Source organism: Nicotiana tomentosiformis, chromosome 5 (assembly GCF_000390325.3).
Source record: "Nicotiana tomentosiformis chromosome 5, ASM39032v3, whole genome shotgun sequence".
Lineage (NCBI taxonomy): Eukaryota > Viridiplantae > Streptophyta > Magnoliopsida > Solanales > Solanaceae > Nicotiana > Nicotiana tomentosiformis.
Genome location: NC_090816.1, coordinates 113,306,578 through 113,319,973, shown reverse-complemented (window position 1 = coordinate 113,319,973; position 13,396 = coordinate 113,306,578). Strand labels below are relative to the sequence as shown.

Here is a 13,396-nt window from a genome sequence, read left to right as displayed (position 1 = left end):
TATAGAATTAATGGTTGCAAACATGAGTTTATGTCTACTTGACTTGGTCTCTACTTGAGAAAGAGAAACTTAGTCTAGGAAAACTTGGCTAACAAGAATTTGGGATAAAATCAAGATATTGATCGTACTAATTAAAGGGTTGAACCTAGAGATAGTAAAACCTGACTCGAGCATTTTATCAACTGTTTTATTCAATACTCATTTGGACTTGAGAAAGCCAAATTGGGCAAAATCACTCTCTTACCGAGAGGTATTGAGTGAGTATTTGAGTGTTGATTGCTATAACACACCCCGACCAACAAAATAAGCTTTAAAGTTTTTAACCCGTTAGGAAAACACCTAGGTGAAGGTCATACCCCTAGGACTTTTTATATATTTGAAAACCATCCAAAAACAATATTCTCTAGTTTTATGTCTTTAGAATTGTAATCCTTAAAGTAATTTTAGAAGTAAAAACAAAACCATATTTGTGGAAGTGCAACCAAGATACTTCACGTGCTTTTTCCAAATATATACCACTAATCCTATCTAAGCTCCCCATGGATTCGATCCCGACTCCTTGTTGGGTATTATTATTGCAATCGACCGTTTCACAACCCCGAATAGAGGTGTGACTTGGACGAGATTAATTTTTGGCGTCGTTGCCGGGGATCGAACCCGGGTCACCCACGTGATAGGCGGGAATAATCACCACTAACACAAGATTTAAAGTTTACAACCCGTTAGGTAAGCACCTAGGTGAAGGTCATACCCCTAGGACTTTTTATATATTTGAAAACCATCCAAAAATAATATTCTCTAGTTTTATATCTTTAGAATTATAATTATTAATGTAATTTTAGAAGTAAAAACAAAACCATATTTGTGGAAATGCAACCAAGATAATTCATGTGCTTTATCCAAATATATACCACTAATCCCATTTAAGCTCCCTATGGATTCGATCCCGACTCCTTGTTGGGTAATATTATTGCAACCGACCGTTTCAAAACCTCGAATATAGGTGTGACTTTGACGAGATCAATTTTTGGCACTGTTGCCGGGGAGTCTCACCAAATGGATACAGACAGCTACTGCAAAGCTGTCTGACCTATCCAGTGTTGTTGCAGCTCAGATGTAACGACCCAGGCAGTCATTTTGAATATTATAATTCCGTTCCCCCATTTACTGCTCCATTTATGCTATACAGTTGTTTTATGACTTATCGGGTTAGTTGGTTTGGGTTCGGAAGGAATTCGGAGTGAAACGAGACTCTTAGTCTCATAGTAGAAACTTTAAGTTAGAAAAGTTGACTGGATGTGGACTTATGTGTAAATGACCTCAGATTCAAATTCTGATAATTCTAATAGCTCTGTATGGTGATTTTGGAATTAGGAGCGTGCCCGAAAAATTATTTGGAGGTCAGTAGAGGATTTAGGCTTAAAATGGCGAAAGTCGATTTTTTGGGAAGTTTGACCGGGGGTTGACTTTTTGATATCGGGATAGGAATCCGATTTTGAAAATTTGAATACCTCTATTATGTCATTTTTGAATACTTCGTCCCATTTTTTATTTTTAACGATTTGGGGTTCGGATTGAGGCGAGTTTTGGGAGATTTTTAGAGGAAACAACGGGGTAAGTGTTCTTAACTCAATATTGGTTAAATTACCCGAATCCATGGTTGTTTTTATCATTTAATTGGTGAATTAAGTTGGAAAAGTTTGAAAACCCTCTTGGATATATTTGAGGATTTGAGGGCCGAATTGTTATCATAATTTAGTAATTTTGGTATGGTTAGACTCGTGGTTGAATGAGCGTTCATATTTTGTAACTTTAGTTGAGTTTCGAGACGTGGGCCCCACGAGCAATTTTTGAGCTAAATATTGGATTTTTATGGAAAATTAGCATTTTCTTATGGAATTAATTCCAATAAATTTTATTGACTGAATCGAATTATTTGTGGCTAGATTCGAGGTATTTGGAGGTCAATTCACGAGGAAAAGACATTGTAGAATAAAGAATTTCACGGTTTGAGGTAAGTAACAATTTTAAATCTGTTCCTGAGGGTATGAAACACCAGATTTTTGTGTCATGTGATTATTTTGGAGGTGAAGCACATGCTAGGTGACGAGCGTGTGAGCGTGCACCGAGGGGATTGTGACTTGGTCTGTCCCGTGGAAAATGTAAAGTTGAATGACTTGTTGATAGCTATGTGCTATCTATGTGTTGTGGAAATGTGACTGTAAACCATGCTAGAAACCATGTTTAGGCCTCATGTTGGTACTGTTGGGACCCACAAAGGTGGTGTACATGTTGAATTATCTGCTTAGTTGTTGTTTTGTACTCAGTTACAGTTTACTTGATTATTTTCTCACAGTCTCTATTGTTCATTATTGATGCATCATATCATTGTTGTTTGGGCTAATTTCATGATTTGTTGAGAGCCCGAGAGACTGGAGAGATTTGTGACTGAGTGAGGCCGAGGGCCTGATTGTTTGATATTATGTTATAGCACATGAGTTTTCCGTGCGGATCCTTATATTATATTATAGAACGTGAGTTGTCCGTGCGGATCCAGATATTTATACTATGGCACGTGAGTTATCCGTGCAACACATGAGTTGTCCATGCAGATTATAGCGCTTGGGCTGTAGGAGCCCCTCCGGAGTCTGTACACCCCTAGTGAGCGCGGGTCCCCATTGAGTGTGATTGCTGAGGGCTGAGGGTTGAGAGATGAATGGTTGTACTGTTGTGACGAGTTGAGTATCTTTTGCCCTAAGAGGCTGTACTTATTTTTTATTTGGTGTTGCACTTAGTTGCTATCTGTCATTATTGTGAAATACTCTGAAAGATTTTATATCCGGATTACATGAACTTGAACTGTATAAAACTTGTTTGACTTAAACTGCTGGATTTGAAAGCATGTCTATTCTTTGTTGAAATTACTGAAAGTGAAGTATAACTGTATAGCTCGTTAATATCTTCAGTTCCTTATTTATTATTGTTACTTGCTGAGTTGGTTGTATTCATACTACACCCTGCACTTGGTGTGCAGATCCAAATATTTTCGGACATAGCGGGTGTTGATTCTTTGGCACAGTTAATTTTTCGGAGATTCACAGGTAACTGTCATTTTTTGTAGGCCTTGTCTCTACTTCCCTATCTCCTTATTTACTGTATCTGGTCTCAGACTATTATGGATCATATTTTCCAGACTTGTATTCATATTAGATTCTCATGTCCTCAGTGACACCGAGTTTTGGGATTATTTATATTTATACATGTGAGATTTCTTTCGCTAAATTAAATCATTATGTTTTCAAATTTAAAATATATGTGGTTTATTGAGATTTTCAGCTTGTCTAATATTGAGATAGGTTCCATCACGACGGGTGAGATTTTGGGTCATGACATTTACCCCAGCACCCCAGATTCCTCCGTCAGTGGAGGTAACTTTGAAGAAAATATTGGAGAATCAGAAGACCATCATGGACACCTTGGTGGCACATGGGGGAGCAATTGAGGAGATTGGTAAGAGGTGAAGAAGATGAGGAAATCTCAGGCTTCGAAGAAATCAGTTGACAAATTGAGACGAGAGGTGACCAAGATAGCAGCCGTTAGAGATATTCCATTTGACCTACTGGTGGAGACAGATCCATCAGTACCAGCAAACCCAACAACACTAGTTGGCCAGTCTAAGGAGCCATACCTCGCTGCCCACACTGTTGAGACGGTGCTACAGATGTTCACCAACCCAGCTACTCCCAGAGAAGGTGATGATGAGATCTAGTTGGAGGAACCCGAGTGAGGTGATACTGCTACAGACACTGAGACCACATAGGGAGTCCTCTATACTCTTTCCCTTCCTTGTTTTTATTATGCTAAGAATTGAGGATAATGTTTATTTTTTTCAGGGGGTGGAGTCTATTTTGATTTGACATTTGACATTGGCCTGTAATAACTAATAACATTCTCCTTTTATTTTTACTTTCATTATGTACATATTCTTCTCTCTCTATTGATGTATATATTCTCTTTCCCTTTCTGAGTTTGTATATTCATTTATGGTTTCAACAGTTTACTTCATAGCTTCTTTATTTTGTTTTCTCAGTAGTCAATGTTTAGTCTAATAACTTTTTATTTACTTTAATAGAATCGTTTTAATTTAGTAGTTTCTTTTCATCTTTAAGTGATCAATAAACCTTTGGTTTTATTAATGCCACGATTCTTTCCAAAGGTGGTTTTTGTGTGAACCGGGTGACTATTCCCAACGATGGATGGCGTGACAACCTTGTTAAGGGATTAAGTCCGTTTTTTATGTTTAGGTAAGAACAATAGCAATAATGAATAAGAGAACCTAATTGAGTCAAACTAGAAGAGTCAAGCATTCTTCACTTGGTACCAACACACTTAACTACATGCTTACGATTAAAAACAAGTTCTTGGAAAGAAATAGCTCTAGTTAGTGACCTTTTGACTCTTGTGTTGACTTAAACAATCATCGAGTGGTTTAGTTGAACCATTAGTGATTTTCAATCTTGAATATAGTTGTTGTGGGCCCTCGACTCTATCCTCTTGAATAATCCAGCTGTGTGAGAGGTGAGATATTTTATTGCAAGTCCAAGTACCCGTGCGAATGGTCTAGAATTTACCCCGTATGTGTGTCTAGGCAAAATTCTCAGTGTTGCTTGGCTTGAGAAATGACTGTAGGCTCACCTTGACCCGTTCTAAAATTTTCCATGACCCACCAATGTTGTTATCCCTAGTCGACCCTTTTGAGCCTAAAACCTTTCTCATTTGATAATCGTATTACAAGCCTTTACTCATTTTGTAGTGATCCTCTCTTGGCACCCGAGATTTCCTTAACACTCTTGAGATATAATTGGCTAAAACATAAGTTTGGGGGAGAGATGAGAAATTTGAAAGTGGTATCAAGGTACAAAGAAAAAGAAAGAAAGAACAAAAAATGTTTTTTGCAAAAACAAAGTGAATAAGTTGAAGTGTTGAAGGGATTCAAAGAAAAGCAAAAATGCAAAGCATGGAGAAAACAAAGAAGGAGAAAACGAATATCATGACCAAGGAAGAGTGATGTTAAGTCTCTTTAGTTCTCCTAAGAAAAAAGAAAATGACTCAAAGAGTTGGCAAAGCATGAGGCAAAAAGGGAAAATGGAGTGCTTAAGGAAAGAAAAACCCGTTCTATTCCAACATTTCCTACCTTAGTACAAAAGCCTTCATTACATTCCGAAAAAACCCTATTTGATTACAAGCCGAGTGAACATACATTAGTGATGATTTACATGAGGGGCAAGCATATGGTACATAGAGCCATACTTGTGACATTCTTTTGAGTGAGATGAGCGAACTTTTCACAAATCCTTGAAGTAAGTGCTACATTCTTAAGTGATATATGCTAACAGAGAGTAGATGAGGAGGAGTTTGGGATCCACAATGACCTGCATGAAAGAGCGAACTTCCTTGATGAGTAACGTCAACTTTTGATGCTCTAGTGTCACATTAGAACCATTTATGCTTAAAACTTCAAATCATTGCCTTGTTGATAATTCATAGGTGTTGGGGGTAATTGTTGGTCCCAATTGATGTGTGTTTTATTCACCTTAGATTAGTTGGAATAGCTCTTATCTTGTGGAGGTAGGAATTACCTTATTTGCTCGAGGACAAGCAAAAGTTTAAGTTTGGGGGAGTTGATAAGTGGGAATTTTGACCACTTATTAGCGCCTTTTAACTTTTATTTTAGTCCAAAAGTGTCTAATTGTATTACCGAAAACTGATGAAATATGCTTACCTGCAGGAGTATTGGAAAATGAGCTACCATGATTAAATCCAACTCAAGGAGGAGTGATATGAACAAGGACAAAAATTAGGCACAGAATCTCAAGTGCGGACCGTAGATTTTTATTTGCGGCTACAGAATGTGAAGGAAAATCAACAGAGCCCTAGTGCAAAGTGCGGACGGCACATATAATTGTGCGGCCGTAGAAACAGCTATGCGACCGCACTCAGGAAATGTGCAGTCCGTAAAAGAGCCCAGTGTGGCCGCACCTAGAATTATGCAGACCGTGGAACATGAGAAATACGTCCGCAATCCAGAATTGTGCGGCCGCAGAGTCAACTCCTGTCAAGATCTGTAGAGAAGTGCGGACAACACATATAATTGTGTGGCCGCAGAAGCTCCGAAAGGGTAATTTTGTTCGAAAATTCCACTTTTGTATAAATAGACTACTATCATGAAATTAGGTCGAGCTTACTTTGGTGATTTAACATTGGATTTTTATCTTTTAATCTTACAAGATGAGTTTTATCATCTTTTCTTCTTTATTTTCTTCTATATCCATTATGAGTAGCTAGATTTTTAGCAAGAGTTGTGACCCAACCCTAGCGTATGAACCTAATGGGTGTTTGACTTATGGCTTGTTTATGATTGGGTGTTTATTTTTTAGCCTCGTTCCTGCCTTTAATTGTAGAATTAATAGTTGCAAACATTAGTTTATGCCTTTTTGACTTGGTCTCTTCTTGAGAAAGAGAGAATTAGTCTAGGAAACCTTGGCTAACAAGAATTTGGGATAAAATCAAGAGATTGATAGTCCCAATTAAAGGGTTGAACCTAGAGATAGTGAAACACGAGTTGAGTATTTTATCAACTATTTTGTTCAATACCCATTTGGACTAGAGAAAGCCAAATTGGGTAAAACCACTCTCTTACCGAGAGGTATTGAGTGGGTACTTGAGTGTTGATAGCTATAATACACCCAGACTAACAAAACAAGCTTTAAAGTTTACAACCCGTTAGGCAAACACCTAGGTGAAGGTCATACCCCTAGGATTTTCTATATATTTGAAAACTATCCAAAAATAATATTCTCTAGTTTTATATCTTTAGAATTATAATCCTTAACTTTATTTTAGAAGTAAAAACAAAACCATATTTGTGGAAGTGCAACCAAGATACTTCATGTGCTTTATCCAAATATAGACCACTAATACCATATAAGCTCCATGTGGATTCAATCACGAATCATTGTTGGGTATTATTATTACAATAGACCGTTTCACAACCCCGAATAAAGGTGTGACTTGGACGAGATCAAACTTTTGGCGCGGTTGCCGGGGAGCATAAAAATGGATTTAGCTATAAAGTTGGTTTGTGTGTGAATTATGTTCTTTTTTGTGTGTGAATTATCTTCTTTTCTATACGTGTTACTAATCTTTTTGGTGAAACAATTGTAGGTGAAAAAATGGCTCTCAACAACAATGATCCTCTCAGAAACCTGCCTTTGGGGGATGTGGATGTGGAAGATTACCAAGTTGAAGAGGTTCCTCCTAGACCTCAAGCAAATAGACGAGGCCGACCGCCTCAAGACAATGTTCCCGTTCCACCCCCACCTCCACCAAGAGCGGCACCATACCGGGTGTTGCCAAATTAAGGTTATGCAAGTGCCATAGTCCCGCGCCGCATTAGGACGGGCAACTTTCAAATCACAATGTTATGCTCATATTTCTAAAGCAATGGGGATTCTTCATCGGGGCTCCGAATCAAAATGCGTACAAACAGTTGAAAGGATATGTGGACACTTGCTGGGGGAGTAAACAGAAAAACGTCTCAGAGGATGCTTTAATGTTGAGGCTATTTCCTTTCTCTCTACGGGGGAAAGCATTGGATTGGTTAGAAAGGTTGCCAAACCATTCCATCCATACATGGGATGAACTGGCGGAGAAATTTATTTCTAAGTTCTTTTCTCCCGGTCATATGGCTACTCTTAGATATGAGATTCTAGCATTCAAACAAGAACCCATTGAGTCATTGCATAAAATATGGTAGAGAAACCGAACTATGGTGAAAGAGAGCCCAAACAATAACATGACGGAGGGTATGATTCAACAAACTTTCTACAGGGGGATCAATACTACCAATCAATACGTGGTCAACCAACTTGCTGGTGGAAATTTCATGACCACGCCATATGAGGAAGCTTGTGACATTTAAGATGAAATGGCGTATACTTCATCGGCATGGCAAAGTAGAGAAAATGTTTCTCCAGGTGATCCAAACGTGATTCACCTACATAAAGAATTGTATGATCATGGGCAAACAGTTGCTGAGTTGACCACCACAATGAATCAATTAGCCAAGGCTCAACTTCAACAAGTGTAAGGTCCTAAGCAAGTCAATGCAATGGATGGGGTTATTATGATGGTAAACAAGAGAAGGCAAAAGGGTCCTCAAGTGCAAAACCGTGCGGAACATTATGTGCAAGAAGATATTGGGTTTGATCAAGATAAATCTTACAATGAACAAGAGGAGGAAGTATAATATGTGAACAACTTCCAAGGGCAAAGAAATAACTCTCAAGGCCTTAATCAACAACAATGGCGACCTCATGGTAATCAAGGGAATTGGAACAATCAAAACAACCAAGGGAATTGGAACAATCAAAACAATCAAGGAAATTGGAATGGTCAAAATAACCAAGGCAATTGGAGTGGCAATAGTCAAGGATATTGGAGAGGCAACAACCAGGGGGGGTGGGGTGGGGTGGTACAATAACCAAGAAAATCGGGGGTCGGGCTTTGAAAGGCCCCCGATGTATCAACAATCGAGCAACCAACCTCCTTATCCTTCCAGTGGTCCAAGATCTTCCAACAGTGAGATGGGACGAATTGAGAACATGTTCAAACAACTGATGGAGAAGAATGCCGACTCTGATGCTCAACTAGCCTCTCACAACACTTCAATTCACAACTTGGAAGTTTAATTGGGGCAAATCTCGCAAGCTTTAAACACTCGTCCTAAGGGGGCACTACCAAGTGACACGGTGGTGAACCCAAAGGTTGGGAACAACACAGGACATGACATGGCCGTGATTACAAGGAGTGGAAAAGGTAGAGATGCACCCACCTCAAGTCAAAAGATAATTGTGGATGATGAGCAAGTGGTACAAGAAGATGAGGTCCTGTACAATGTGGTGCAAGCAAATGATGAAGTGAGAATTGATATTGATGACAATGTGTAGGAGACTCAAGAGGAAATGAACCCGTCTAGGGACCACATTGTTGATATACAGGAACCAGTAGAGACAAAGGCTAAGGCACCAATGCCAAGGCCTCCTCCTCAATATCTTCAAAGTCTTGCCAAGAAAAATGGCGAGAATCAATTCAAAAAGTTCATTGACATTATGAAGAGTCTATCTATTAATGTTCCATTAGTTGAGGCTTTGGAGTAAATGCCCGGTTATACAAAGTTCATGAAGGATTTGGTGACAAAGAAGCGGTCGATGAATTGTGAAACTATCAATTAGAAGATCCCGACGCTTTCACAATCCCTTGTACCATTGGAAGTGCCGACTTTGCTAAAGCTCTTTGTGATCTTTGGGCAAGTATCAATTTGATTCCTTATTCAGTTTTCAAGACTTTGGGAATTGCGCAACCAAGACCCACATCTATGAGATTACAAATGGCGGATCGTACCATGAAGAGACCGTTGGGTATAATTGATGATGTGTTAGTTCATGTTGATAAATTCATTCTCCCGACGGATTTTATGATTCTTGATTGTGAAGTGGACTATGAGGTGCCAATTATTCTGGGTAGACCTTTTCTTGCTATGGGGAAGACTCTTGTTGATGTGGAAGCCGGTGAAATCACTTTCCGGGTAGCTGATGAAAATGTGGTTTTCCATGTGTGCAAATCTATGAGGCAACCGAATAGTAATGAAATGTGTTTGTTTGTGGATTTTGTGACCGATGTGATTATTGATGATACTAGTGCCAGATGAATGTTGATGTTACTTTGGAGGCCGTTTTGCTTAACCTTGATGATGACGAGACGAATGGCTATGTGGAATGCGTGAACTCATTGCAAGGAATGGGGTCGTACACTTATGGACCCCGCAAATTGTCCTTGGATCTTGAATAACGGAGGACTCATTCCAACTAAGCCCTCAATCGAGGAGCCTCCCACTTTGGAGTTAAAGCCATTGCCTCCGCATCTCAGGTATGAATTCCTTGGCCCTTGTTCTACTTTACCGGTTATTCTTTCCTCTTGTTTGACTAACGTGCAGGTAGACTCCACATTGGCAGTGCTACAAAAGAGGAAGAAATCTATTGGATGGACATTGCCAGATATTCGGGGAATAAGCCCCGCATTTTTCATGCACAAGATTAATTTTGAGGAAGATTCCAAACCCTCCATTGAACTTCCAAGGAGGCTAAATGAAGAAATACAAGATGTGGTAAAAAAGAAGATCATCAAGTGGCTAGATGCATGGGTTGTTTACCTTATTTCCGATAGTTCGTAAACCTCTTCGGTGCAATGTTTCCCAAAGAAAGGGGGTATGACGGTGTTACCAGTGACAAGAATTAGTTGATTCCTACAAGAACGGTGACCGGGCGGAGAATGTGTATGGACTATCGCAAGCTCAACAAAGTCACAAGGAAGGATCATTTCCCACTTCCCTTCCTAGATCAAATGCTTGATAGGTTGGCCGGCCGTGCTTTCTATTGTTTCCTTTATGGGTATTCCGGCTACAATCACATTCTTATTACTCGGGAGGAGCAAACGAAAACTACTTTCACATGTCCTTATGGTACTTTCGCATTCTTGCAGATGTCATTTGGATTATACAATGCACTGACGACTTTTCAAAAGTGTATGATGGAAATCTTCACGGACATGGTGGAGAATTTCCTTGAAGTCTTCATGGATGACTTTTCGGTGGTCGAAAATTCTTTTGATGATTGTTTGAAAAATTTGGATAAGGTCTTCGCCAGATGTGAAGAGACGAACTTAGTGTTGAATTGGGAGAAATGCCATTTTATAGTTGAGGAATGCATTTTCCTTGGCCACAAAATTTCAAAGAATGGAATTGAGGCCGACAAGGCGAAAATAAATGTGATTTCTAAACTTCCACCTCCAACATCCATGAAGGGAGTGAGGAGTTTCTTGGGTCATGCGGTATTCTACCGGCATTTCATCAAGGATTTTTTCAAAGTGGTGAATCCCTTGTGTAAGCTTTTGGAGAAAGATGCCAAATTCCATTTCAATGAGGATTGCATGAAGGCATTTGAATTGCTCAAGTTCAAATTGACAACTACTCCTATTATCACCGCCCGAATTGGAGCTTGCCTTTTGAGTTCATGTGTGGCGCTAGTGATGTGGCGGTTGTAGAAATTTTGGGGCAACGTGTCAATACGATCTTTCATCCGGTCTACTATGCTAGTAAGACCATGAATGGTGCCCAAGTCAATTACACTGTGACCGAAAAAGAGATCCTTGCTATTATATTTGCTATGGAGAAGTTCTGCTCGTACTTGATGGGTACAAAGGTGATTGTCCACACGGATCATGCAGAACTTCAGTACCTTATGAGCTAGAAAGAATCAAAGGCTCGGTTAATGAGATGGGTGCTTTTATTGAAAGAGTTTGATCTAGATATCCAAGGCCGCTAAGGCAGTAAAAACCAAGTGGCCGAGCACTTGTCTCGCTTGGAGGAGGAGGGTAGGCCACATGACAGCCTTGAAATTAATGACTCCTTCTGCAATGAGCAACTTCTATCCATTTCAATGACCGAGATACCATGGTTCACTGATTTAGCTAATTATCTTATGAGTGGTATTGTACCGGGTAAGTTCTCTTCAAACCAAAGCAAGAAGCTCAAACGGGATTGCCTAGACAATTCTTAGGATGAACCGTTCCTCTTCCGGATTTGTACCGATGGCATGATTAGAAGATGTGTGCCGGAGGACGAACAAATTGAAATTCTTCGGGCTTTTGATTCTTCATCCTACGGTGGTCACAATTGGGGAGCAAGAACGACGGCCAAAGTGTCGAGTTATAGATTCTATTGGCCTACTCTCTACAAGGACGTAAGTGATCTAGTCAAGCGTTGTGATGAATGTCAAAGGGCCGGTGGGATTTCAAAGAAATATGAGATGCCCCTCACCACCATCTTGGAAATTGATATTTTTGATGTGTGGTTTATTGATTTTATGGGTCCGTTTGTAAGATCTTATGGGAAAACCTACATTTGCTGTGGATTGTTTGTCAAAATGGATTGAGGCCATTGCTCTACCCAACAAAGAAGCTAGAAGTGTGGTGGCATTTTTGAAAAAGAACATCTTCACAAGGTTTTGTACTCTACAGGCCATTATAAGCGATGGGGGGGGGGTCGCATTTTTGCAACAAAGCTTTTGATACATTGATTAGAAAGTATGGTGTCACTTACAAAGTCACGACCACCTATCACCCTCAAGCAAGTGGACAAGTGGAAGTCTCCAGCCGGGAGATCAAGAGTACTTTGTCAAATATAGTGAATGCCAACCGGACGGATTGGTCAAAGAAATTTGATGATGCTTTATGGGCTTATATGATGGCTTACAAATTACCGATTGGGATGTCTCCATACTGGTTAGTGTTTGGGAAACCTTGTCACCTTTTGGTGGAACTTGAGCAAAAGACCATGTGGGCTTTGAAGAAGCTAAATCTTGAATTGGATGTCGCCTCCAACTTAAGGGTGGCATAATTGAATGAGCTAGATGAATTTCGGTACCATACATATAAAATTTCATCCTTATACAAGGAGAAGATGAAGCACCTCCATGACAAGTACATTCGGAACAAGGAGTTTAAAGAAGGTGATCTTGTGTTATTGTTCAATTCTCGGTTACAGATGTTTTCGGGAAAGTTGAAGTCTAAATGGAGTGGCCCGTTTGAAGTTGTGAGTGTGACACCCTTTGGTGCATTGGAATTGAACATAAAAATGATGAAGTGTTTAGAGTGAATGGTCACCGGGTGAAGCACTATATGGGAAAAGTAAGTGATGTCCATGTAGTGGCAGTGATTCATTTCAAGTGATTTGGGTAATCTGCGTCGTGCCGCGACGTTAAATCTGGCACTTCTTGGGAGGCAACCCATGTTTATTTTTCTTTTCCTTTTTATTCTTCTTTAGATAGGTATTGTTTTGTGGTAGGTGGGTTTGAAGTGTGCTACATGAATGAGTGTGCTTTGCAGGAACTGTACTAAGGAAAAGTGGCTAAGTGTAAAAAAAGTGGGACTCCACATTTATTGTGCTGACCGCACAATTTTGAAGGCCACGGTAGAAAGGGATTTGCGGCCTCAGAGTTCTTGTACCGGCCGCACAACTGGAGATCATAAATTGCAAACTCTCTAAAGTAGTGCATGTTAGAGAAATTGCCAAAGTGTGGCCGCACAAGGAAATGTGTGGTCCGCACTAAAAAATGTGCTGACTGCAAATCATCGAAAGGGTAATTTGTCACAGGTAAAGGAGTGCGTACCGCACACAAAATTGTGCGGCTTCACTTAGCTCTTGAGTCCTTGTCCTAACTGGCCAACTTTAAATAGTTCCTCATCACCACTGTACAAAGTTTACGAACTCTGAACATTT

The 13,396-nt window shown here is 39.8% G+C and overlaps 1 protein-coding gene across 1 annotated transcript; it reads left to right on the top strand.

Annotated features, from left to right (window-relative positions):
- The first annotated feature begins 12,148 nt into the window (after positions 1-12,148).
- Positions 12,149-12,514, top strand: LOC138893015 (uncharacterized). The gene has a single exon (XM_070176779.1). It carries the CDS (start codon positions 12,149-12,151, stop codon positions 12,512-12,514), a length of 366 nt encoding a protein of 121 aa, XP_070032880.1.
- Positions 12,515-13,396: the final 882 nt, after the last annotated feature.

Excerpts from the sequence above, each read along its gene's own strand:
- LOC138893015 (XM_070176779.1), top strand. The coding sequence starts at position 12,149 with ATGGGGGGGGGGTCGCATTTTTGCAACAAAGCTTTTGATACATTGATT.